General features: G+C 37.7%; 1 protein-coding gene across 1 annotated transcript in view; it reads left to right on the top strand.

Moving 5' to 3' along the window:
* LOC103730284 (diacylglycerol kinase kappa) overlaps nt 1-24,777 on the top strand; it is a 115,918-nt gene that overhangs the window by 48,521 nt on the left and 42,620 nt on the right. Inside the window, 3 exon segments of the mRNA XM_029561276.1 lie at nt 15,831-15,941; nt 17,577-17,657; nt 19,885-19,989. Coding sequence (XP_029417136.1) covers nt 15,831-15,941; nt 17,577-17,657; nt 19,885-19,989 — 297 coding nt within the window.

The raw sequence follows: 24,777 nt of genomic DNA, 5'->3' as shown, positions 1-24,777 counted from the left end.
AGTATAAGGGCTCTAGTCAGGGGAGGGAGGCTATGGGAGGGTGCTACCTGGGAAGTGGGTGTATAAATAAAAAATAAATAATTCTTCAAAGTATAAAAATTTGCTCCTTAGTAATTCATAGGTGTGAAAAACATTACCATTGAAATCTACCTGATGACTTTATATCCATGCTCAGATGCCAAGAAACTCAGTAACCGATTGTGACTAGTAATATAGAGATTAGAAACGCATGTGCAAACATCTTAATGTCAATTTCATTAAAAATGAATTTTTCTGTATGAAATTGTGTATTTTAATAATGAAATGAAGATATTTTTAAAGGTTAAAACCTCATTCAATTTTATGTCTTATAGGGTTTATACTGCTGCTCAGTTTTGAAAAAATTTCTGTTGTGGGACCAGGGGCTATCCATGAAGTCTTAAATTTGGTAGAAAGATAGTTTAGGTAGTTTTTTCTGTTATATCTTGGCTTCTCTTGATTAATCAATGCTAAATTTCTACAACATCACCTACAGTTCTTTACAAGGAGATGGCAACTCGGGGAAATGATATGCTTTGTTTATATAGTACGTTATTGATGAGGGTCAGAATCCGTACAAATATTGCTATAAAACTCACAAATGAATTCATTCTAGTCTCATAGGCTTACAAACTATCCACCCCCCTACAACCAACTTTCACTTTTCAGAAGAGATGCAGTGTCTACAGAATGTTTAGTGTAATTATTAGAAATCAATGTGGGCTTCAGAATCAGACAGAGTTGAGCTCAAAGTCATCATTCTTTGGAACTGTGTATGATCTTTGAGAAATGAGTCCACCATTCTGTGGGCTTCCATTCTATGTCTGTAACATAAGTGGGGTAACACTACCTTGCGGTACTGTTGTATTAGCACTCACGTACACAAAGTACGTAACAGGATATGTCAGAAAAGATATAAATGTCTGATGCCGGTGTGATAAGAACATTACTTTTCTTCACATGTCTATAAAGATTAAAAGGGGTAAGAAGGGCATAGCTGAGTCTCTGTATTTCTGTTTCCTCTCTGTTTCAATCATTGCTATTAGTGAGTTTGTTTCAAACTGGATTCTCTTTTGCTCCTTCTTTAAGTTGTTTGCAAGCCCTGTTTCCAATTTAAAGACAAATCCCCTCCCTTTCCCCAGAATAAATTTTCCACTTATTTATTTTGTGTGTCTGGGCGTGAGATTCAAGCCTAGTTGTTCTTCAGATTGCAATTGATAACAGTTCTCTTCCCATTTAGTGACTGCTGCCTTCTCCCTAGCAACTCTGAATGGTGAAGGCACACATTGATTAAGATGTAGTCCAAGAACCAACCAAATGGTGGTGCAGAGATTGTTCCAGGACCAGTGTGAATCCTATGCCTCATTGGTGGGAAAATGAGCATCGTTTGTCTTCTACAAATATGTGTTTGTGGTCACCCCCAGCTAAGCTTCTGATGTAACATGCATGTTCTATTCTTATTTCTTTTCTTCTCTTCTTCCTCCCTTTCCAGGTCTGACAGGCTGAGCTATAATATCACTGATCTCTTTCTTTTCCTTCCTTTTATTCCTTCTTCCTTTAGTTCATTTGTACTTGTCTGTGTCCCTTTGGGATAGGCTATCAAGAATTGAATAGAAAAAAATTTCAGTTAGTAACAGCCTTGCTCTAAGCCCCAGCCATTGGGTGTTTGATTACTACAGTTAATGGCCATTTAGGAGCAGCCTTAATCTTTTAAGCACAGCCTAGCTAGAGAGGAGTGTGTGTGTGTGTGTGTGTGTGTGTGTGTGTGTGTGTGATTTTACCAGGTGTTTGTCTGCAGGGAAAATATTTTTTAAGTTGTAAATGTGGATGGTGTTTTGCAATTTGTGACGAGGGTAGCATCATGTCTTGGGTCAAGCATCTGAACAAGTTGTGGGAAGTGGTCCCTGGAGGGGGACAACAGTAAAAGCAGCACTCTCAATTTCTTTGAGTAGGATCCTTGTAGGATGCTTTTGCGCTTAAGTTATGTGGCCAAGTTACTTTCTCAAACAGGAAACGTTATCAGTCATTCAGTTCAGAGAATAATGTCTCTTTGGGTCCAGCATGGTATTAACTTCATTAACCAAGAGGATGCCTGCCAATGGCCCATTTGATTACCTCATATGTCTTTGCCAGCAGTGATGGCAGATAATTATTTTACAGGATTGGAGGGAAATAGAAATCAACTTTTGAGATATGAATTGCTGATTAAAATAATACCAAAAAGTATGGACCTGAATTAAAAAGAGGCTTGTACCAGGTTACATAGTAACTTCCATGAATCAACGCACCAAGGAAAAAAGCCAGTATTATTGCTTTCCTTGCTTATCTCTTATGGTTGTGTTCAGACTCAAGAGTCTTTAAGATCAGCCTATAAAATGTTGTGTAAGTTGATTATTACTTAATTACTTTAGAATTTAATATTAGAACAAAGGCAGCACTGACTGAACCAACAAACTTTATTCATATCAACAATCTCCTTCTAGTGACTGACTTCAAATAAAGTATAATTTCTAATAAGACTAGTGATTTATACCTTACTGTTTCTTTCCCTGAGGAAATAACTAGTCATTTATGAGGAGCTTTATCTTTACCACTTAACCCATTATAAAAATTAATCTCTCCAAGACTGTATTTTCATCTGTAAAATGAAGAGTATCAGTACGTGTACCTTTTAAAGTTATTCTTAGGTGGGCTGGAGAGATGGCTCAGCAGTTAAGAGCACCAGCTACTCTTATAGAGGACCCAGGTTCAATTCCCAGCACCCATGTGGTGGCTAAAAACTGTCCATAACTTCAGTTCCAGAGGATCTGATGCCCTTTTCTGACCCCCATGGGCACTGCATGACACACGCACACTTACATACATGCAGAAAATACACTCATACACATAAAATAAAAATAGTAAAATATTTTAAAGTTGCTGTTAGAATGAAAAGAGATAGCCTCTGCATCATTATTAGCAAAATCCTTTTTGCACAGTAAGAAATCACTAACAATTAGCAATTCTTTGTCATTTTTTACTTTTGTTGTTATTCCTAGGAGCTTGAGCCTGGCGGGTTCTTTTTACCAGTTGGTACACATTTTCAATTTTGTTACTAGTCAATAATTTATCTGGCACCAAGGCCCATAATAGTTTCTCCTTTGACACATTAGTAACATTGCTCTTCCTTTCCTCTCCAGGTTTAGTGAGCTGTTAAACTACTACACTGTCTGTAAGGGAGTTTTGCTCAGCTAGGGACAGTCTTCCTCTCAAAGACAGTAAGACTATACACATCTTTATAGGTTGAATGGAGTATGCTATAATCTATGTGTCATTACTCCCCCTATCCCAAGCCAAACCACCCTTGTGCTGCTCTTACTGACAATTCGATTCTATTCTTACACCCAATGATGAGACAGAACAGATAAAATATTCTCCTATAATTCTCATTCTGTGTGTCTCTCTCTGTCTCTCTGTCTCTCTCTCACATCCACACCCACACCCACCCACCCACCCCCCCACACACACACATTCCATTCTAACCAATTACACACAATCACTAATGAATTCATGGATTTCATCTTCCCTAGACCACCACTGTCACAAAAGCAAGTTAAATCAAATTGTGTTAGCATCTGATTCTGCCTACCCTGTTCATGATTTTAGTCAGTGCCACATCATAAGACTAAGAGAAGAATGAAAACCAAACCTAAATATCCCCTCTTTATTATCTAACCACTTTATCACCTTATCATTGAAAACTTGTGAGCTGACTAGCTGTATGGGACCAGTTTAGCAACAAATGCAATCTTCTCAAATCAGGAGTAAACATTTGCTTCCCAAGAACATGTGTATAGCTGTATGAACTTACCACCTCCACATTCTGAGAGACATCTAAAGACATGGTTGGAAAGACCAGAGCACAAAAGGAACAAAAACTGAATCTTCAGTAATTTGCTATTTGAGTGAGTTATAACCAAATAAACTACACATGTTCAAGGTTCCTTTTTGGTTTTAGGTTGGAATCTGGTCTTTTCTCATCCCTTCCCATGGCATTGCCCTGCAGCCTCAGAACTCTGACCATGTTCCAGGAGGTGCTGCTAATATAGAACAAACTCAATGGCTGTAGTTACAGGGAATCTACATTCACCCTAGGAAAGTTGGCGAGGAATCCCAATCCCACTGAAATATGATGCTGTATAGCCCAGTCCAGGTTCTGAAATTAATTTACTGTTTAATTTGTGTTTACACAGCCAGGTCTTAGGGCTTGATTTTCATCATAGTTGACAGGATAGAGAGAGCTAAAATTGCTCATTGCAAAAGGCCAATGTTAGCTTAGAAAGTTAAAACGCAGTTTTGTGGTGAGAACACAGAGTTTGAACTGTATAGACCAGAGTTCATATCCTAACGTTGACCAATTTCTCATAGTAGTAAGATGGCTTGTTCAAGGAAGCAAACCAGTAAGCACAAAACTAGCTTTGCACTTGCATATATGTCTGGGAGGACTCTGCTGACCTTTCCCCCCTTCCCAACTGCTGCTAGACCCAGACCAATTACCAAGAGCCAAGTTAACACTTTCTGTTCTTTGTCAACCTGGGTCCAGATTGTTTACCTCCTTCCCATCCCCTAAGCAATTAGAGGTTCTTACCCTTCCTAGGAAACCCCAGTAATAAAAAAGGAAAGGGGGCTGGTATAGAGAGATTTGAGAAGACATAAGCCTGTAGACTAAGATTTCAACTTGTACTGTTACTTTCACTGGATTTCCTTCTTCCAAGTTTTTACTTCTCCCAGACTTAAAAGTGTTTAGGCTTTATTATTCCAATGAACCCATTTTAATATCACCAGTCCATGATATTTATCTTACTAGTGTTCTCATGCCAGATAATGACACGTATATACAGAGTCATTGCAGGGTTATTTGTAATAGAATAAGATATGAAATCACTATCTGTCAATAGGTAACCATTTAAATAAATCGCATTATATCTATGCAGTAGATTTTGTACCTTTGTAAAAAGAAATTAGTTCACTACATATGTACCAATATTGTAAAGCCTCCCTGTTATATTAAAGCAGAAAGCAAGAAACATTGTACATAGAATGCTATGAATTAGATGAAGAATAAGAATAGATGTGTATCATATGTTTGCATGTGTTTATAAAATATCTTTTGGGTGAGATGCAAATACTTGTTTAAAGTTTTTATCTATTTCTGAAAACTAAATAAATATAGTACCATCCTTATCTTTTCTATACTTTACTGACAGCAAACAGAGAGTTGAACCTCAACATTTCTTCTTTAGTACAAAATGCAGTGAAAGAGGATTCACAGCTACAGCCTTTGCAGTCCAGGGCAGTAAATAGAAATAGCTGACTTATCACTGCTAGGATAACCAACAAGTCTGTTTGCCTGTGACTCTCCTGAACTTGGTGATAAAACTCCTGGGAAAACCAGGCAATAGTTAACTCTATTTCTCATCCCTCTGCTACAGCATGTAGCCATCCATGAAGGAAAGATCTCAGTAGTGGTATATGTAGAGCTGTGGCAATAGCCCCAGCCTCCCAATCCATAAGACAAAGGATCTTCAATGGCAGGTACATGCTCTGCAGAATTTCCTCATCTGACAAGAAAATTAAGACTCAGAGAGGTCAAGTGATTTGCCCAAGGTCACACAGCTAGTAACTGCTGGAGTCGGTCTGTCTGACTCCTACTATGTCAACAAGACCCTGGAGAATGCAAAGCTTTCAGCGAAACTGTGGGTCTGACCTTTCTTAAAGCCTAAAGCACGGAAAGTTGCATTTTAACTAAATCAAACACTGTTTCTCTGAATCAACTCTGGAAAGCTGTGTCGAGAAATGGATTTCTTTCTATCATCCCTACCCCCAAAGCAAAGAGAACAGATATTCTGGGTTTGAAGACTGAAGGAGACATAGACAGAAGCAAGACTCTGAAGCTGTATCCATAGTGGTAGCTTGGATCTCACTTGGGAAATGATCATTCCTCTCCTTCACAAGAGCAGTATGAGCAATCAAAACAGAAGCACAGCCAGCTACTAACAGGTAGTGATGCATGTCATGATATTTGCCTACTTTTTGATTAGGTGCGTGTGAAGTTCAATTTGGCTATGTAATAGGGGGCTCCTTTCCTTAATAAAGGGTAAATAATTCCCCACATCCTCATGAATCAAAATCCTATCAAGCCACAGAAAAAGGAGTTACAGCAGATATTAGAAACTTTGGGGACTTGGGAGGAAGATAAGGTTACAGTCACAGCTGTGCTTGTACTTTCTCAATTAAGCAACAGGCAGGAATTAATTATGTATAGGAAATCAGCCTGCTTTACAGATCCCTTTGAGATATTTTATTAATATGGAGCAAAAGCAATGTTTGCCATTGGTATTGACAATTAATTTGCATGTGCCAAGTCGTTGACAGCATTAGGGAGAAAAACTACCTGTGCCCAGGTGTGGGAGTTTCTAGAAGCAATAGATTTAGGGATTGGATTATCAAAGAAGAGTCAAAATGAAACTGAAGCAAAGTCTCCCAAAGCTCTAGCCAGTTCTGCAAGTTCCCCACAATTTTGGCAGATATTTTGTGTGACTGCTGTACACAGACAAGGACTGAATTATCCATGCTTTGGAATCCTGCATGGGATTTTTGGGATTTGAATAAAACCTTTTGACTCTATGGTGACTGAACTTGAGACTATAGATATATTAATAACCAAAATCATTCCTACTACAGGACAGCCAGCCTTGAGTTTAATGCTGGAGACCACTTTACTATTTATGTTTTAATATTAGAGTTGGCAGGAAAGACCTAGGAGGTCTGTCTGCAGGGTGTTTTAGTTTAAGAAACATCAGATGGTGGGTGGCATGATATTTCAGTATGTACAAGGATCTTGTAACTCTAACTTCTCTCTACTTACTGCATCACAGATATTTGAAATGGGACTATGACAGCTTAGACCAAGAGGATTATAGGTATATCCCATTTTATGTAAAGGTGGCTGTCGAGCAAATTTTACGACATAGAAATCCAGTCCTTATTGCCGTTCATAATAACCTTAGAAATGGGTTCTTCTGATGAAAATTTCTGCCAAGTCTCAAAACTGCAAAATATTGTATCTATTTTAAGAGAAAAAATAATTTAATTCTTTGATGATGTCTTATGAAGAAAAATATCTGGGTAAGTCATTTTAAGAAACTAAATTCACCATTTATTTCATAGGACAAAATTTATTTTGAAAATGCTTTTCATTACCACTTCGTAGGGCCGCTGTCAGGAGTCCATAATGAAAGCAAAAATGTTTTATTAATTAAAGAATGTTATATAAATATGAATTCTAATTAGTTTTTCAATTCACCTTGGACTACACTTTAAAAAACAGGAGGCCTTCCTTCTTGCTCAACATGGAATATCATGTCTCTAGAATGATATGGACAGCTAGTTGTCCCTTGGCGGGAAGCTCATTAGTTCAATTTTATTAATGAGTGTTCAGAACTATTCATGGAACACTATCTCATTCTTAGATATCTGTAGTCCTGTCTTTTAAGATACAGTTTGGTGGGGTACATAGTCACTCTCTCCTACACATACTAATTAACCATGCATTCCCATTTTCTTTGTCATGGAGAGAGAAAGCACAGAACCTACTAGCATTTTGTAATTGTAGGTCTTTGAACAAAGTAGTAAAGATGCTCAAGCCCTCAGATTTGTTCAGAAATTATGGGTGACACACTGCACAGTTGTATGGAGAGAGCAATGAGATGTTATCTGGAAAATGCTAATAGCTAGGAAGCACTGGCAACTTCACATTCCCTACTGTATTCATCATCCACAGGATATGTTTGCTTGTTTGCTTCTTCCAGTATCCTTGTTCACTTTAGAAGCACCAAGCATGTAAAGGTTGTTTTCAATACATGTATTTTATCAACTTAAATAAACCCATTGAATGATTTTTAACTTCAACTTGTTCATCCTGAGATTGGGATTTTGAATTAACAAGAGTGTATTTAAAAACAATGATTCTGTTCACAGGTTAAGCTTTCCCTAAAACTGATAGATAAAGTAGGCAATGGATGAATCCGGTTGATCAGGAGAAAGCACCAGGACACAGATAGAACTCCGTTGGAATAGAGTTTATTCTGCAGGGAACAGCCTGGATCGGCCCAGACACAGCAAAGAAGCTTTCTACAGCTCTGTACCTGGAGACTCTGCCAACCGAATTCCAGACAGAACCACACGCGGCCTTCCTTCCGTCCTTCCTTCCTTCCTTCCTTCCTTCCTTCCTTCCTTCCTTCCTTCCTTCCTGATAGGTAAAAAGTTGGCAGAGAATGAGCAAATGGATGATGAGGCACCGAGGCACAGATAAAATTCCATCAAAATAAGGTTTATTAGCAAAGGAACACATGGGACAGATTCCCCTCCGGGCAGGGAAAATGTCTGCCCAGATGGTGAGCTGGGGTGTAAAGGGAGAGGCTTCTGCTTCCTGCAGAAGGCAGGAAGATGTTTTTTTTTTTTAAGTTGGGAAGGGGGAAGTGGGGGAGGGGGACTGTTAAAACCAGCCTTCTTTAGAGATCAAAGGGGAAGCCTGCTGTACTGGCCAAACAGTGGAGAAAAGTCTGCTTCTCTTGACTTCAAAGACCAGGGTGCTTATCAACCCAGTTTCCTTTTCTCAGGGGCTTGTGAGGCCCTGTTGGTGAGGGGGCCGGGTTATCTGAACCTTAACAAAAACAGAGAAGGATTTAGAAAGAAAAATGCTTTCAATTCTTAAAGATCCAGGTTTGGGTGTTCATAAATTTCAACAGTTCATGATATAGAGCCGCTGTTTAGAACATAAGAAACCTAGACATTCTAATCATTCTCCATACTATACATAAATCACATCAATATTTATCTGCTTTCAGCTTGGTGATGTGTATCTTACATGAATAGACTTCCTAGACATGACCTCTAAACTCTCCTTCTCCGATGTGATAGCACTTGTAATTCAAAAGTTACAAACTCTTTGCCTGGCAGCTGGCCATAGCTTATAAATTGTTTTGTTTGCCCTCAGAAGTATTTTTTTAATTTTTATTAGTTGAAATAATGAAATTTTCAGGTAAATGGATGAATCTAGAAACTGTTATACTAAGCAAAGTAACACAGACTCAGAAAAAGAAACGTATGTTCTCCCTCATATGTAGCTCCTAGCACCAAATCCTTTTAAATTCCAGGTCCTTTTACTAAGATAATGCTATACAGCAATCCCTTCTGCATGAAATAACTACCATCAACACAACTTCCACTGAGCCTGATCACTAAACATAGTCACAGTTGGGCTTGTTGACGGTTGTGCTCATTCATTAAAGGAGTGCCAAGCAGGGTCACTGGACCCTCACCTAGTGTGATGGCTAATCCTGGGTGTCAACTTGACTGGATCTGGAATTAACTGAAATGAGAGAGATTTTCTTAATTGGATCATCTGAAGCTGGAAGACACACCCTAAATGTGGGTGTTACCTTCTGATGGCAGCCTGTATAAAAGGCCATGGCAGAGGAGATTTTTTTTTGTTTTTTGGTTTTTTTGTTTTTGTTTTTTGCTGCTTGCCTTCTCTCTCGCTGGTGAATTGGTCTTGCTGCTGTAGACTGAAGACTAGCAGATCTTTTGGAATTCATCAGACCTTCAGCACCAGATTGGGACTACTGAGATATCCAGCCCTGGGGACTGAGTGACTATAGAGTCTCAGCCTCTCCAGTGTGGTTCAGCCATTGTTGGACTACTCATACTCTATCTTGTGAGCTAAGCTGATAAATCCCTATACATATGTATTCATTCTATTAGTTCTGTTTCTTTGGTGAACCCTGACTAATACACCTGGGTATCCAGCCACTCTTCCCAGCCAACTAGTTCAGCCTTGGAATACAAAGGAAAAATGAGGAAGAACCCAATAGAGGGATGTTTTTGGAAACTCCAATGTCAAGAACTCCAGTGGACTCTCATATGAACATTTGAAAATTACCCTGTTCTGACTTTTTTCTAGTTCCCTGTCTAGAACTTGTAATGCTAATTACTTTTGCCTTTACTTCTCCTTCACATCTCCCATTCATGATTCAAGGACTTTCTTCTCAGAGACAAGAGTTAATGCAATTTGGGAGTCTTTTAGATAGACCCACTGAAGGGGTACTCCCATTGCCTCACCCTGCATCCCCACTCAGCATGGAAGAAGCCAGAGTGGTTGCATCCCTATTCCCTATTGGCAATTTGGCTAACCCCTTCAGAGGATGGCATGATAAGAATAGGAGGTAGGAATCGGCTAGGCAGTTAGGGTTAAAAGACCCCAAAGAAATGTAGACAGTTTCTTGCCTAAAAGTCAAAATGTCCTTGGGCCTGCTGACAACATATTCTGTTCCAAAGGCCAAAAAATGTCAAAAGTATTTGGAAGCTTGTATCTAATCCTTAAAAGATTTTAGGAACACAGATGGATTACCTCTTCAGAGGGGCAATGTTGGAGGGGTGGGAGTGGGCATGGATTTGTTCAAAACACCTTATATACATGTATGAAATTCTCAATAAAGTTTTTGTAAAAGTTAAAAAGAATTTTTTATTAGTTTCAAACATTCAAAACTTACAAAATTTCATATAATAAACTAGGACTGACAATTATAAATAAAGATTCTGTAAATATTTGTGCATAGTTTTCCATGGATTTCAGTTTTCAATGCATTGTGTATATACCGAGGACTGCGATTGCTGGATGCGCTATGTGATTTTCCAAGAAAATGGCAAACTGTCTTTTAAATTGGCTATAGCATTTTGCATTCCACCAACAATGAATGAGAGTTCTTATCACTGCACATTCTTGTTAGCATTTGGTGTTATCAGTATTTGGGATTTTAGCCATTCTAATAGGCCTGTAGTATATGCATGTATAACTTCTAAAGTTGTTTTCTTGGTGCTAGCTGTAGGGCTTACAATATATACCTTTACAGAATCTATTTTTATTGATAATTACTTATAGTGAAATATAGAAACTTTATTCCTACAAAATCTTACTGTATCTAATGCCTCCTGAATAGTAGTTTTGTTGGGGACCCCTGAGTTGGAGATGTATGCGTAATAGTAAGAGTGAGCTTAGCTGAAGCGATGACAGTTAAGAGCATCAGTTCCCAGAAGTCATACAAGGCCAAGAATAAACATTATTATTCAGGTTGGAATCCTGATAGAAATGATGTGGTCTAGAGGTAGATAAAATATTAACTTGAGAAAGCTATTTGGTTTTCTTTCTTGCTCATATCATAAAATAACTGGCAAATGCCTAAGCTAAAATCTGAGTTCTCTTAGGATATTATATTCCCAGGTTACAAAGTGAGAGATCTTAGTTAAATGGTCTATGGGTTTTTTTAGGTGTAGGTACCTTTCAGAACATAAACTAGTTGTTCACATATCTGATAGCCTGAGCTATAGGTCGTTAAACTAAAAATGTGGGAAGGTGAAAATATCCTACCCTATCTAAAACTTTAAAACCACTCAGTAAGGGGACATGTTATATGACAGAATAAGACAGGCAAAGAAGCATTTAATGATTGACAAAGCTTAATAATTTAATGGAGAAATAATAGTTGTTAAACAGTTTTACAGAGTCAGAACAGTTAAAATTTTTAACTTAAATCTTTAACAGAAAGGAGTCAGTATGACTTCCTAGATATCATGAAGACTTATTGTGGATGAGGATATGGCAGAGGGAAGAGGATTAGAACAAAGAAAATCAAATGCCACCATTTACAGTGTAGACTGCAGGGCATCTGGCCAAAGGGAAGACAGGAACTACATATTCATACTTATGAAGTAAGAATTGTTTTTCATTTAATGACTGAATTCCAACATTTTACATATTTACATCATTCCACCTCTCCTTTCCTTCAAGTTCTTGTTCTTTGCATCTCCACACTGGTACTGAAACTCTCATAAATTATCAAGAGGATTTAGGGAAATTGTAATTGCTCATAAACTGATATTTCAGTTGACATGCATTAGTCTTTAGTGCCCTAGTACTATGTATGTAATCATCAGAAAACCAAACAAACTGTGTAGATGTATGTGTGTATTTAAGACAATGGGAGTGGCAGATAACTGGGTTGTTGTTGTTGTTGTTGTTGCTGCTGCTGCTGTTGTTATATAATAATTTTTATTTTATTCTTTGGGAATTTCATACATTTATGCAATGTAAATACTACCTCTCTCCAGTACCCTTGACCCTGTCTCCTTTGTAGCCTCATGTCCTCATTTTTTATTGTTATTAATAACTGCCTGAATCCAATTAGTGCTACCCATATACACATCACTATGGGGCAACTTAGCAATAGCTGTATCCCCAACGGAGAATGACTATCCCTGCCTCAGCAACTTTCCTCTGCCAAGAGTAGGGACTCAGGGGCCCTTCCCCTATCCATGATGGAATTTTGAGTGGCTAGATCTTGTACAGGTCTTGTGCAGGAAAGCACAGCTGCTGCAAGTTCATGTGTGCAACAGTCATGTCATGTCCAGAAGTCAGCATTTTACAGTTCTCCTCCCAATTCACTGGCTCTTACATTCTTTCTTCCCCCTTCTTCTGCAATGTTTCCTGGGATTTGGATGGAGAGAGGTTGCTATAGTGACTCATACACAGCCGAGTACTTGCAGTTACTTATAATCAGGAATTTGACCAGTTGTGAGTCTCTATATTAGCTACTGCCCATTGAAAAAAGCTTTTCTGGCCAAATTTGAGAGCAACACATATATATAAGCATAAATATTTAGAAAGTAGTTTGACAGTATGACAATTTAGCAAAGCAAAAACAGTAGGTTCCCTTCCCCCCAGGTTCTATGATATCTCCAGTCATGGGATTTTATCCATATTTACAATGCCAGACGTAAATTCCTTCCTGTGAAGCAGACCTTAAATCTAATCAGAAAGTGGTTGGTTACTTCCATAACCTTCATGCCACTATTTCACCAGTAGGCCCATATTGTCAGTCAGGTCAGTATTATAACATGCAGGATCCAGTGATGAGTGAGAATACTGATGCCTTTTCTCTCCCAGCTGCCTGCATAGCACCTTCTAGTGATGTGTAAGCTAGCCAGAAGTGGGAGTTTCCTCATCAGTTGAGGTTGATTTCCCTATGTCCTACATTCAAAGTGAGTAATGTTTTCAACAATAAGATCTTACCATCTATTTATGGTGGGAAATCAAGAACAATGGCAAGAGCCTGCATTGTTTAGACTGCCTTGAGTGTCTCCTGATTAATAACTCATAGTGTGGTATCCTGTGCCTGGTACTGAGATTTTCATTTAATAACATTTGTCACTGGGAGGACTACTGTCCACCAATGTAGGGTACTTATGTTCAAACTCCATTTTTATAGATTTTTTTGTCTTTTTGAGACGGGATCTCTCTATAGCCCAAGTTGGCCTGGAACTGTCTATGTAGACCATACTGGCCTCGAACACACAGAGATCTACCTGCTTCTGCCTCCACACCCAGCTTATAGATTGTTTTTTAATTAGCATACAAACTAGTGGCTTTCCATAAGGCTTCTTCATACATCCTTAATTTTGCCTAACCCACTCTCTTGTTTCACCAATCCTACCATCCCCATTTAAATTTTAAACTCTGAGAACTTCCTCTCCTCCTTTTACTGGTGTTCTACTGTCCTCTATAATTGAATTTTTCTTGGGTTAGAAGATTGTAAATTTTCAACTTAAGCTTTTTAATGTAGCTTTCATTTTAGTTTAGTTTTCCACTACACCATTTCCCCAACCACCATCCCCCTTAATGCTTGAATGTTTCCACTCCCAGTATTCCCTCTTTCTACTCTCAATATTCCCATATTTTACTGTCTTCCCTCCCTTAATGCATCTGCTCCCAATGGCCCATTTCTAGTTTCTTGGATAATTTTTTTGCAGTTTTATAACTTTATTTGACTCTAAGCAGGTATTTACCATCCACATTGACTATAGATTTTTAAATGTGGTAACAGGGATATAGGTCACCAAAGTATTAGAGCTTGTTTGGTGAATTCTCATTTTCAGTACATTGTTTTTCTGAACACAGATATGATATGGAACATTCTCTATTCCTTTGTCCCAGACGGCTTTGTTGAGCCTGATATCAGTGTTCACATTTGGAGTCCCCATCTCCTACACAGTGAATTTCCAGATTTCTTTGAGTGCCTGAGATATGCACTTCTTGGATGCATTTGTGATTGTTGATGGTGTATTCCTGTGTCATCACTTCATTGATGGCAACATGACCCTTCTTCTCACCACCCTTTCTTTTTGGGAGCCATTCTGCCAACCCTCCCTTTATTAGCATTCCAAGTTTGCATACATAAGTAGTGGCTTTCATTGTGATATTTTCCTACATATATGTCATTGTCCTTTGTTTTTATTCATTCCTTTCCCCATTTTTTTCCTATTAAATAATCCATTGTAATACTGGGGACTGAAGCTAAGGACTTGTGCCTGAAAGAAATCCCAAGCCTCAAATAATTAGATTACTGTTTCAAATTCAAATGTTTGTTAGAATCAAGTACTCTATCTGATGGTGGTAGCTGCTGCATTGTTCCAACAGATGGTTTCAATTCGAGAATATAAGCCTACTTTTACTAGGTATTTTGATTTAAAAAAAAAAAAACATACAGAAGGTTGGAAAGACATCTCATCAGTTAAGAACACTGGCTGCTCTTGTAGAGGACCTTAGTTTGAATTCAAGCACTTACATGGCAGCTTCCAAATGTCAGTAACTCCAGTTCCAGGGGATCCAATGCTCTCTTCTGACTTCTGCAGGCATTGCATGACACAGGTGTACTTACCTACATGCAGGCAATATATTCACACACATAATACAAATAAAATATTTTTAAAATATATAAAATATCTTTATTTTTCTGGAAACTCCTGCCTTTTATATATTATCAACTAATTAAAACATTTGAAATACACTAGGTAGACCAAGAAAACACTTTTTAAGTCAATTCTAATTTAGAAGATAGAGAGTTCATGGTAGAGCTCTGATTTGACAAAGTAAACTCTCTGGCTCTTTGTCCAATAACAGTAAGTTTGATTCCAGATTAGTGTAGCTAAGAACTTATGGAAATCTTATGTATTGGTTTGTTATCTACAACATAACTAAGAACATCTTCAGTGGTGAAAATGGTAAGCAAATGCTGTGTCTGGATAAGATCATTCTGTCGTACAATAATTGGAAATCAGTAGTCAGACTATGTGCTAATTAAAGTGATCAGAAGGTCATTGTTTTTGAAGTCCTTTTTATGCTTGCTCCCTCACCAGATCATGAATACCCTGAAGGCCTTGGTAAGGAATATATATTTGGTTCTGAAAATATTGGGAACCTGTTAGAGGCTTTTAAACAGGGAAGGAACATAATCCAACTTAATATTCTAAACAAGAATATTCTAAAAAAAGTTCTATCTAGAGCTACAATCTTAATACTTTAGAAAAATCTTCCTTTACTGAATTTAGCCTTTTCTACAACATTTACACTTTCTCAGGAATGTCATTTTTACATGTATGCATGAATATTTCTCTCTCTATTCCTACCACAAAGGGAGATGTTTTTCACTGCTTTTGTTTGACCAGTGAAGAAACTTGAAGCATATGTTATTCTGAGTGTTTTATAGAAAGAGAATCAATGTTTTTTTCTGATAGAACTAATTTCCTTGTGTTCTTGCCTGACCTGCAGGCTATTTATCAGATATATGACAGAGATAGAATTTTCCCATCTGAGAGAACAAATAATATGACATCACAAATTCATCTAACTAACCAACTGCTATGTTTCTGTGTTTCAGAAAATACTGAAGGAAGGACCTCTGCTAAAGAACTGTACCTCCTTTAAAAGATGGAAGCTTAGATATTGTCTAGTTCAAGGACAGAAGCTCCACTTTGCACACCATCCTTCGGTAACTGTAGAATCCTTTCAACTGAATTAGTTGGCAGGTGCCAAGAAATGCATGGGTTCAAAGATGGCCAGTGTTATGGTGGAAGTTGAAACCATGTATTCTTCCTGTAATTTGTCCTCTTGTGCCAACGGGTAGCACTATTTTTCCTTTCCTCTTCCTATTTCTATTTGTTTTCACAGATTCACTGGTTAGTTTCTGCACCTAGAGACAACTATATAATTTGTGGGAACTTATGTAAATTGAAAATGCAGGACCCTTTATTCAAAAAACAGGATGATCATGCCATTAATGGCTTTAAATACAGTAATTTATATTTGTATTAAAATATAAAACAATGGCTTATGTTGTTTTATTTTATATTTAATGTCACTCTAAAAAGAAAACAAAATTTTTAAATAATTAGTATGAGCTTGACCATTTTTGTACATTGTACCACCCCAGTTTTAAATGAAAGTATGGAAGCATTTAACTTATAGGAAGAATCAACAAAATTATATAATTTGTATTAGTAGCTCAAGTATGCATATGGATTTTGTTTTTACAAGTACACAAAACTAGCTAAGTTTTTTTTCACTTTTTGATATTTTTCACATTCTACCAATACTTTCTACCTAAATGGAAAAGGGATTGTGGCTTGTCCCATTTCTCCCTTTCCTTCAGTGCCATCATTTTCAGCACATATGGTTAGATAATATCGGGCAGAAACATGGATAAGAAAGAATAGCTCCTTGGTCGTTTGTTTCCTAAAAGACACTGCTTTCTTTCTATTGTTCTGACTCCAACATAATGTGTGGCCTCTCCAAGCTGTCAGCATCCCTGCTTACTCAATCATAGACATAACATATTTACTTTGTACTTGCATTTTCAGCATGATGGGATCCATTGGAATTCTATACTCATAGATGTCACAAATATAATTAGTGTGATAAGACATGGGGTGGATATGCATAATGTGCATGCCTCCTACTCTCATATAGGCTTTCATATACAGTTCATGGTCTTATTGTACTTTATTTACAAAACACTAGCCCCAAGATAAAATTATCAGAATTTGAAGATGACAATAACAGAACATTAAACCAAGTATTGATCCATTCTAACCATGGAGTCCTATATTCAGGTTACATATTGGTGAACCAGCCCTGTCTATATTAGTATTACTGATTTCTTCCTACAGGCTGGGTAGCATCTACCATGTCAGTTGTACAAGGGTTTTATATAGGCCTCAATCTGAATGTAACCAGAAACATAGTCAAAGGCTGCTACCCAGTAAATTAAGAGTTAATAATAATTTATACTACAAGTTCCCTAGGTAGACTACATCTCATTATCTTATCTAGCACTAACATTTTTATTTGGATAAGTCTGAACTAACCATCTCAAGTGTTACTACAAATCCACAGAAGTTTTAGAAAAGCTGTATTTTCTTTTAGTTTGGTTTGTTTTATATTTATCACATGATATATCTACAAAAATCATGTTACTAAATAAACCCATCTCTCAAGACAAATAAATTGGATCATGGCTGCCAAAAATGTCTGTCAATGAGTGTGTGTGTGCACATGTGCATCTTTTAATGTCTATTTGCCTCCATAATCAGATGGCTTCTTATCATTTTCCCTCATTTCTTTCCAGTTTGCACAGTTTGAAACAATTGATCTGTCTCAAGTCGCCTTGGCAGAAAGCAGCTGTAGAAATCTTTGCCATGGTTTTTGTGTAAGTAAGATTATGAATGACTAAATGAGCAAGGGTAGGGCTAGCTGAGAACAGAGGTTGTTATATCCACTTGTTCTGTTTTGGGACATCAGGTATAACAAGTCTTCTTTGAAAAGTGTTATTGTATAAACAAAGCTCTACCAGTCCACTGTTAGAGAGGACAATGAGTGATAGTCTTGCTCCCTCTCAGCACCCTGCTATAAAGCCAAGATGATTTCTCAGTCATCCTTCTTGGTAAAGGTGAGTTACAAGAATATCATTGGAAGGGTTTCTGAGGAACTAATATGTCATAGAAAAATCAGAATAATCATATTACATGACATCATTTCCTTTGATGAGATAAGTGAAATCTAGCCCACGCTGAGATTATTGATGAGAATATATGCAAGAAAGCGTAGAATTTTGGGGCCAGAAAACTCACTGGAAAGTATTAGTCCATTATCCCCAAAGAACTCCTTCCCACCTCCTCGAAGAATTCTTTTCCCAGCCTCAACAATGGCTCATAGACACTGGGGTTTCTAAGAGTGGCAGTAGTCATGATCCCAACCAGCTCCTATCTACCACAAAAATCATGCTCTGTTACATACCAAAGGAGACCTCAATTATTTGCCAGTGTGGTGAGCACTAGCTTCAATTTGAGGCATTAATCATAGAATTAAGTAGGGCCATTGAAGCAATCACTGTTACAATAACTGTTTAACCTCTCTCTTAATATGCTGGGAAAGTCAAAGTTCTGTTCATGGTCTACATTGTTAAGATCATCAGCACTGAGCCAGAGGGATTGCTCTATGGGTAAAAGTGCTTGTCATAGAAGCCTGATTACCTGAGTTCGATCCCTGGATCCCACAGTGGAAGGAGAGAACCAAATACCAAAAACTGGCCAATGCACATGCATCATGGCACATGTGTGCCTGCACTCACACATCATATACATAAATGTACACACAACAGAGAACAAAAGACCACAGAGCACTTGCCCATGAATAGGGCACCTCTACCTCCCAAGGCTCAGGGATCATTGCAGAAGTGAAGGCAGAAAGATTGCAAGAGCCAGAGGACTGACTGACTACAAGGAAATGATCTTCCAGAGAGCTGGTCAGCTGCTCATATAAACTCTCAGCAATTGTGAAAGCACATTCAAAGTCTCATGCAAGCTCAAACCAGACAAAATGCCAGTATAGACCCGGGGAAGTGTATTAGAAATCCCAACCCAATCTAAGGAACTTTTGGCAATTGATGGCTGCTGAGAGAGGGAAAGACAGTCTATAAGGGATGAGACTTTTGGTGGGCCCCATGGATGTACCCACACTGAAGGACATTTAGCTGAAGAACATTTAGGGACAGAAATCAGACTCTATATGCCATATGATATATATATATTTATATCCATCAAATTGGGTGGAGGCAGTAGGGGGAGGGGCAAATAGGGGAGGGCATTTAAATGCCATCAAACTACATTTTATGAAAATCACAAAAACTCAGTTAAAAGACAAGTAAATATGCACGCAACAATATATACACAAAAATAAATAAATAAATAAGATCTTCACCTGTTTTTTTTTTACTATTCCTTGATGGGTTCTTGCATTATGTCTCAAGATTAAGAGGTAGTGCTGTAAATTCTCTTCAGGTTGTCTCTTCTCATCAGAAAGAAAGGGGACCTTTTCTGACATCTTACTTTCCCTACAAACAGAAAGAGACGCACCCTGATGAAACAAATACACTTTCATTACTTCACACAGAGTACTCGTAAGCAAGTAGAGTTTTCAGGCAATCTCATTTTAGAAATAGGTAACACATAACTTAATGTTTAAGAGCATGAATTAAAGAGCTAAAGAATCTTGTTTAGCTTTTCTCCTGCTGGGTGACCCCAAGCAAGTCATTTAACTCTCCTTGACTTTGTTTTCCTGATTATGAAATGGGAAAATAACAGTGCACATCTCATGGGATTATGATGAAGACTGATTGAAATAATATGCTTCAAGTACATTAGAATAGTTTCTGGAACACATCAAATGGCATTAAAGTCATTGCTATTATTATTTATTATTATTATTACTATTATTATTACCTATCCAAGCAACTGAGGGTGGCCCTGGAAAATTACCTCATATATTCAAGAAGTTCCTTAGATGGTGAATGGTAAATATGTCTAGTTCTTCAGTTTACAGACTCCAGGGCGATCTTTCTTGATGAGAACCAGCTAATAATGTGATGTTTTGTTTAGGTTATCACACCACAACGAAAAGTCTCCCTGGCTGCGTCCAACCGGAAAGACATGGAAGAATGGATTAACATAATAAAAACTGTCCAACAGGGAGAAATTCGTAAGGTAAGACAAAGAGTAGAGAATGCACACAACTATCATGGTAAAATATATAATGACAACATTAGGGAGGTCACTCTTCAAACAAGGAAATAATAAAATGGGAACAGAGACTATCCAGTCAGGAATTATATTTAGATATCATTAAGAAGCCTGTTTAGAACTACTCATGAATATGAATAAGTCACTTAGATTTAGACCCTAGTGACCATGTGGCTTACATTCTTCTTTATACATTCAATTGATATGTAGATACCATGGTATAGCCAATGAATGAGATACTCAGGATGTATATGAACAGCTACCTTAGATATTCCTATGTTAAGAAAGTTACAACCAACAACTTAGATTTGAGTCTGTGCAATATCAACAGTAACAGTTAAGAACACTGAAGCTAAGAAGGAGGAAGGAACCAGATTGAGGAGAAATAAGTACTTGCAGGAAAAACAGGATTTATACCTAGGCAATGTGACTCCAAAGTCTACTTCTTTGTTTTCAGTTCACCACAAAAATGAATGTAGAAGGAAGAACAAGAAACAGTCTTCCCCATTTATCAAGGCTCTTTTTCTCCTTGGCAACAATAAATCTCTTCACTGTCTCTAAAACATGTGGTGCCACTCAGACTCTGGACTCTGGCCTTGACTTGTTCTGTAGATCTACTATAGTTTTGTTATAAAAGTTCCAAGATGGAAGGAATTGAGTCATTTATTTACTTTAGAACAATGTTCTTCCATAGTGAGGCTAAATAAACATTTTTTGAACAAATAAGTGAATCTAGGAAATCGTGGAGCCAGAGTTCATCTTAAAGTAAAATTATTCTTTGAAAGTCTTGGAGATAAAGGGACAAAATGAATTTTAAAGATCTTAATGTGACACCATATAACAAATGTATTTCAAATCTAAAAAGGAACATATAAAAAGTTCTTGATGTCTTAAATAACCAACAAAGAGCAGAGGATTGTTCTAGAAATTAGGGGTTGAGCAAATGTGCAATGTAGGTCAAAATTAATGGCGCTGAGAAATTTTAAAATGTCTTTGAGAAGAGCTGTCTTTGTTCATACCCCTAGGACTTCTCCTGATTCTGCAGGTTGTGATTATGATTGGAGTAGCATGACAAGATGACCGAACTAGAGCTTACAACATACCATTAGAGCCTCTCAGAGGCCCACAATGTATAATGTTTGAGAAATCCTTTGCTTAGCATCTGATGATAGTCTTTCACTTGACTTAGCATTTAACATTTCATTTCTTTGTTCTTGTCTTCTTTTCCTGATGGAGAACCCTATCTCCTCCACTATAGCACAGCATTATAGGCAGCAACAGAGCTGTTCATTCTACACTGTCTCCTATCCTCATCCCTGTGGATCAACACCTTTCTTTACTTTGGCTAATTTCTATTCAAACTGGAATGCTTCCTACATAGCACATAATATTGTCAGTTTCATAAAAGGTCACATAGGATGCTTTGAATTTTAATTACTAGTCTAAGAATACAAAACTACCAGAGAAAACCATCTACAAATTCATGTGCCATTCTTGACTCCATCGAATTAGGCATCTGTGTATTGACTACCCAGCACAAACTAGGAAGGAAAAATAATCTGCCTGTTTGCTGCTTTGGAAAATTTTAGGCCATAATCGAAATCTCTGTGGAGTTTCTTTGGGGACCTAAATACTTTCAGCTGCTAGACAAATATCTCAGCACCATTACCTTAGCACTTCATCTTGCTGGAAGCTTAAACAATCAAACACATTCCCTTCTATATGCACCTTATCATTAACAATCTTTTCTACTATCTGTCACTGCCAGTGCCTAACATATGTGGTAGGGAAGATTAATCATGGATATAGTGGTTCATTAAAGTAGTGACAAAGTAATTGGACTGTCTATTGGAAATTATTCAGTCCATACACTACTAGGTAAGCCTGGGATTATGGTATGTGACTATAACCCTAGCACTGGGTCTTGTTGGCCAGCCAGTGTACCTAAAATGGCAAGGTCTAGGTTGAGTAAGAGATTCTGTTTCCCAAAATGATAGATGAAGATATCTGATGGATGGACTCCTCCATATGCTTGCACACAGGCAAGTGCACCTTCATACACGACTGTGCACACGCACACATACACACACGCACACACACACACACGAACCACAAAATATACAATGGACTAGATGGCTTAGACAAGGAAAAAACTAGGGGCTAGAAGTTTGGAGAGGAGATTATATATGACTTCAGACAAAGCAAAGTTAAGTACCAGAATAACGATAAAAAGCGAGAACAAATAGTAAATACTGATTAGTAGATATTGGTATATAAAAGAAGCTAAATAAAAGAAAAACACAAAGTGGGTAGTAAATCTTTAAAATACCATTTGAGAGGTCCTTTATTTCATCTCCAGCACTGGAGAGGTGGAGTGGAAAGGAATAAAAAAGAGTCACAGATGAAAACTCTGAGACTTTAAAAATTTAAAGAAAGAATAGAAAGAAGAAAATGGAAACAAGGAGCTTCACAGATGGCTACACTGTAAGCATATGTCTAATTAACTGTCATAGAACCATTACCATCTACAGGGACAAAAATTGACCTTAAAAGTCAACTAAACTCCTAATTCTAGAGAAATCATCTCTGGAGGTCAGGAATTATGGCATTTGAACTCTTCCAAAGACAAAAAAGTAAGGTTCTTGCAAAAGAGCCCTAAATCTTAGAATGCTTTGTTCTTATACTTTGGCCTATAGAAGAAAGAATTTTCTAACATTCGTTGTGAACTACAGCAATGGCATCAGTTGCCTCTGGAGGCACAAAACTCCCCGTCATTGGGAGTATTACAAGAAAACTGAATATGCACCAGTTAGAATGTTGTAGAGAAAATTTATTTTTCATACATTTTTTTAAGTACTGGGGATTGGACCTAGGACCTCACTTATGCTATAGAAGTGCCTTACTATTGAGCTTTACCTTTCATTCCTTTCAAAAAGATTTAAATTTTTTCTTTGTTTTTATGTATATTGAGTGTTTTGCCTTCATGATATGTAAGTGCACCTGTGTCATACAGTGCCCACGGAGGCCAGAATAGGGTGTCAAATCCCCCAGAACTGGAATCACAGATGACTGTTAGGCACCACGTGGGTGCTGAGAAACGAACCCAGGTCCTGTGCAAAAGCAACCAGTGCTCTTCACCGCTGAACCATCTCTCTGGCTCTCAAAAAGATTTTTCTTTTGAGGCAGGATCTTACCAAATTGTTCAAGCTAGCCTTGGATTCACTGTGTAGCCCAGACAGGCCTTGAACTTGTGGTCTGCCTGCTTCCAAAGGAGCTGACAATAGAGCCCTATGCCACCAATCTCAACCAAAATTAATTTTTCATACAGGAAAGCTAGATGAATTCCACCATTATATGGTAGTAATGTTTTTAACTTTTTGAGGAATGTCTATACTTTTTTTCCATACTGATTAACATTTTAATAAATATGTTATAAAACTCATTTTGTTCTATATAACTTTCCAACACTTTGTATTCGTCTTTTTTGAAGATAGTATTCTAACAGGAGTAAGAAAATATCTCATCATGGTTTTGATTTGCATTTAATCATTAGTGATGCTGGGCATTTTCTTTTGGCCATCTGTATGTCTTCACAGAAATGTCCATTCAGGTGAGGGACTTTGATCATTTTTTACTGAAGTTGTTTACTTAGTTTTGAATTGAGTTTCTTACATATTTTTGACAGTATCTCTTCATCAGATTTGCAAATATTCTCTCCCATTTTGTAGGTTCTCATTTTACTTTATTTTGCTATGATGAAGCTTTAGTTTAATGTCATCCCATTTGTCTGTTTTTAGTTTGATTACCTGTGCTTTCAAAGTCATATAAAGAAAAATATTGCTTTGCCCAGACCAATGTCATAGAACTCATCTATTTTTTAGTAGTTTTACAATTTGGGGTATTTTATTTAAATCTTGTATCATTTTAGTTTTTTTTTTAATTTTTAAAAATGATTTATTTAATAACAACATACTTAGAAGAAGCATATCATTACAACACAATTGACATACGGTTTCCTGAGGTAGGATGCATCTCTTTCAAAATTGGCTGTAAATTTTTAGGTTTACAGTTGAATTATTACGAGAACCTTGAGAGTGAGTAGGAAGGATGGACTGGCAGGTTGGCAAGCTGGCAGGCTAGTAGGTGAGGTGACTAAGCAGTCAGATATTCCTGATCAGGGCCAGTTTGGGGGGAAGAGATGACCTGCTCCTGCTGTGAGAACCCTGGGTTTCATCCACTTCTCTACCAAGATATTTACCAAACTCTTAAACAAAAGACTAGCAACTCCTCAAAGACCAATTCTGCCCTCTGTGATTTTGTAAAGTTCATCCCACCTTGCATGTCCTTTGTCCTGCAGAGTTTGGATCTGGCCTGAAGTGTCTTAGCTGTCTTTCTCAATTCTGACAGTCTCATAACTGTGCTGTCAGCATTAATCTTTGTTCAAGTTCAGACCTGGACTGATCTTCCTCCTTACTGTCTGAAACTCTCCTCAACCCACAACTCCCCTTGGGACAGGCCTTTGTAGAGCCAGGAGTAGGCTGCTGCTGCAAGGCGGCTGGGTGGAGCCTGTCTTCAGCAGCTTGGAACTAGAATGTGTCCTCTGCTCCCAGGGGCTCTGTGTTTAAAAACAGCACAGGCAACCCTCCCTGTGCTGGTGACACACAGACTCATGAGGGTGAATAATCATTTTGATAGTCATTTTGGGGGTAAGCAACAGAACAGTGAATAAAAACTCATCTCCAACTAAAAATA

Source organism: Nannospalax galili, unplaced genomic scaffold, assembly GCF_000622305.1.
Source record: "Nannospalax galili isolate Female #2095 unplaced genomic scaffold, S.galili_v1.0 scaffold1534, whole genome shotgun sequence".
Classification (NCBI taxonomy): Eukaryota; Metazoa; Chordata; class Mammalia; order Rodentia; family Spalacidae; genus Nannospalax; species Nannospalax galili.
This window is presented reverse-complemented; position numbering and strand designations above follow the sequence as displayed.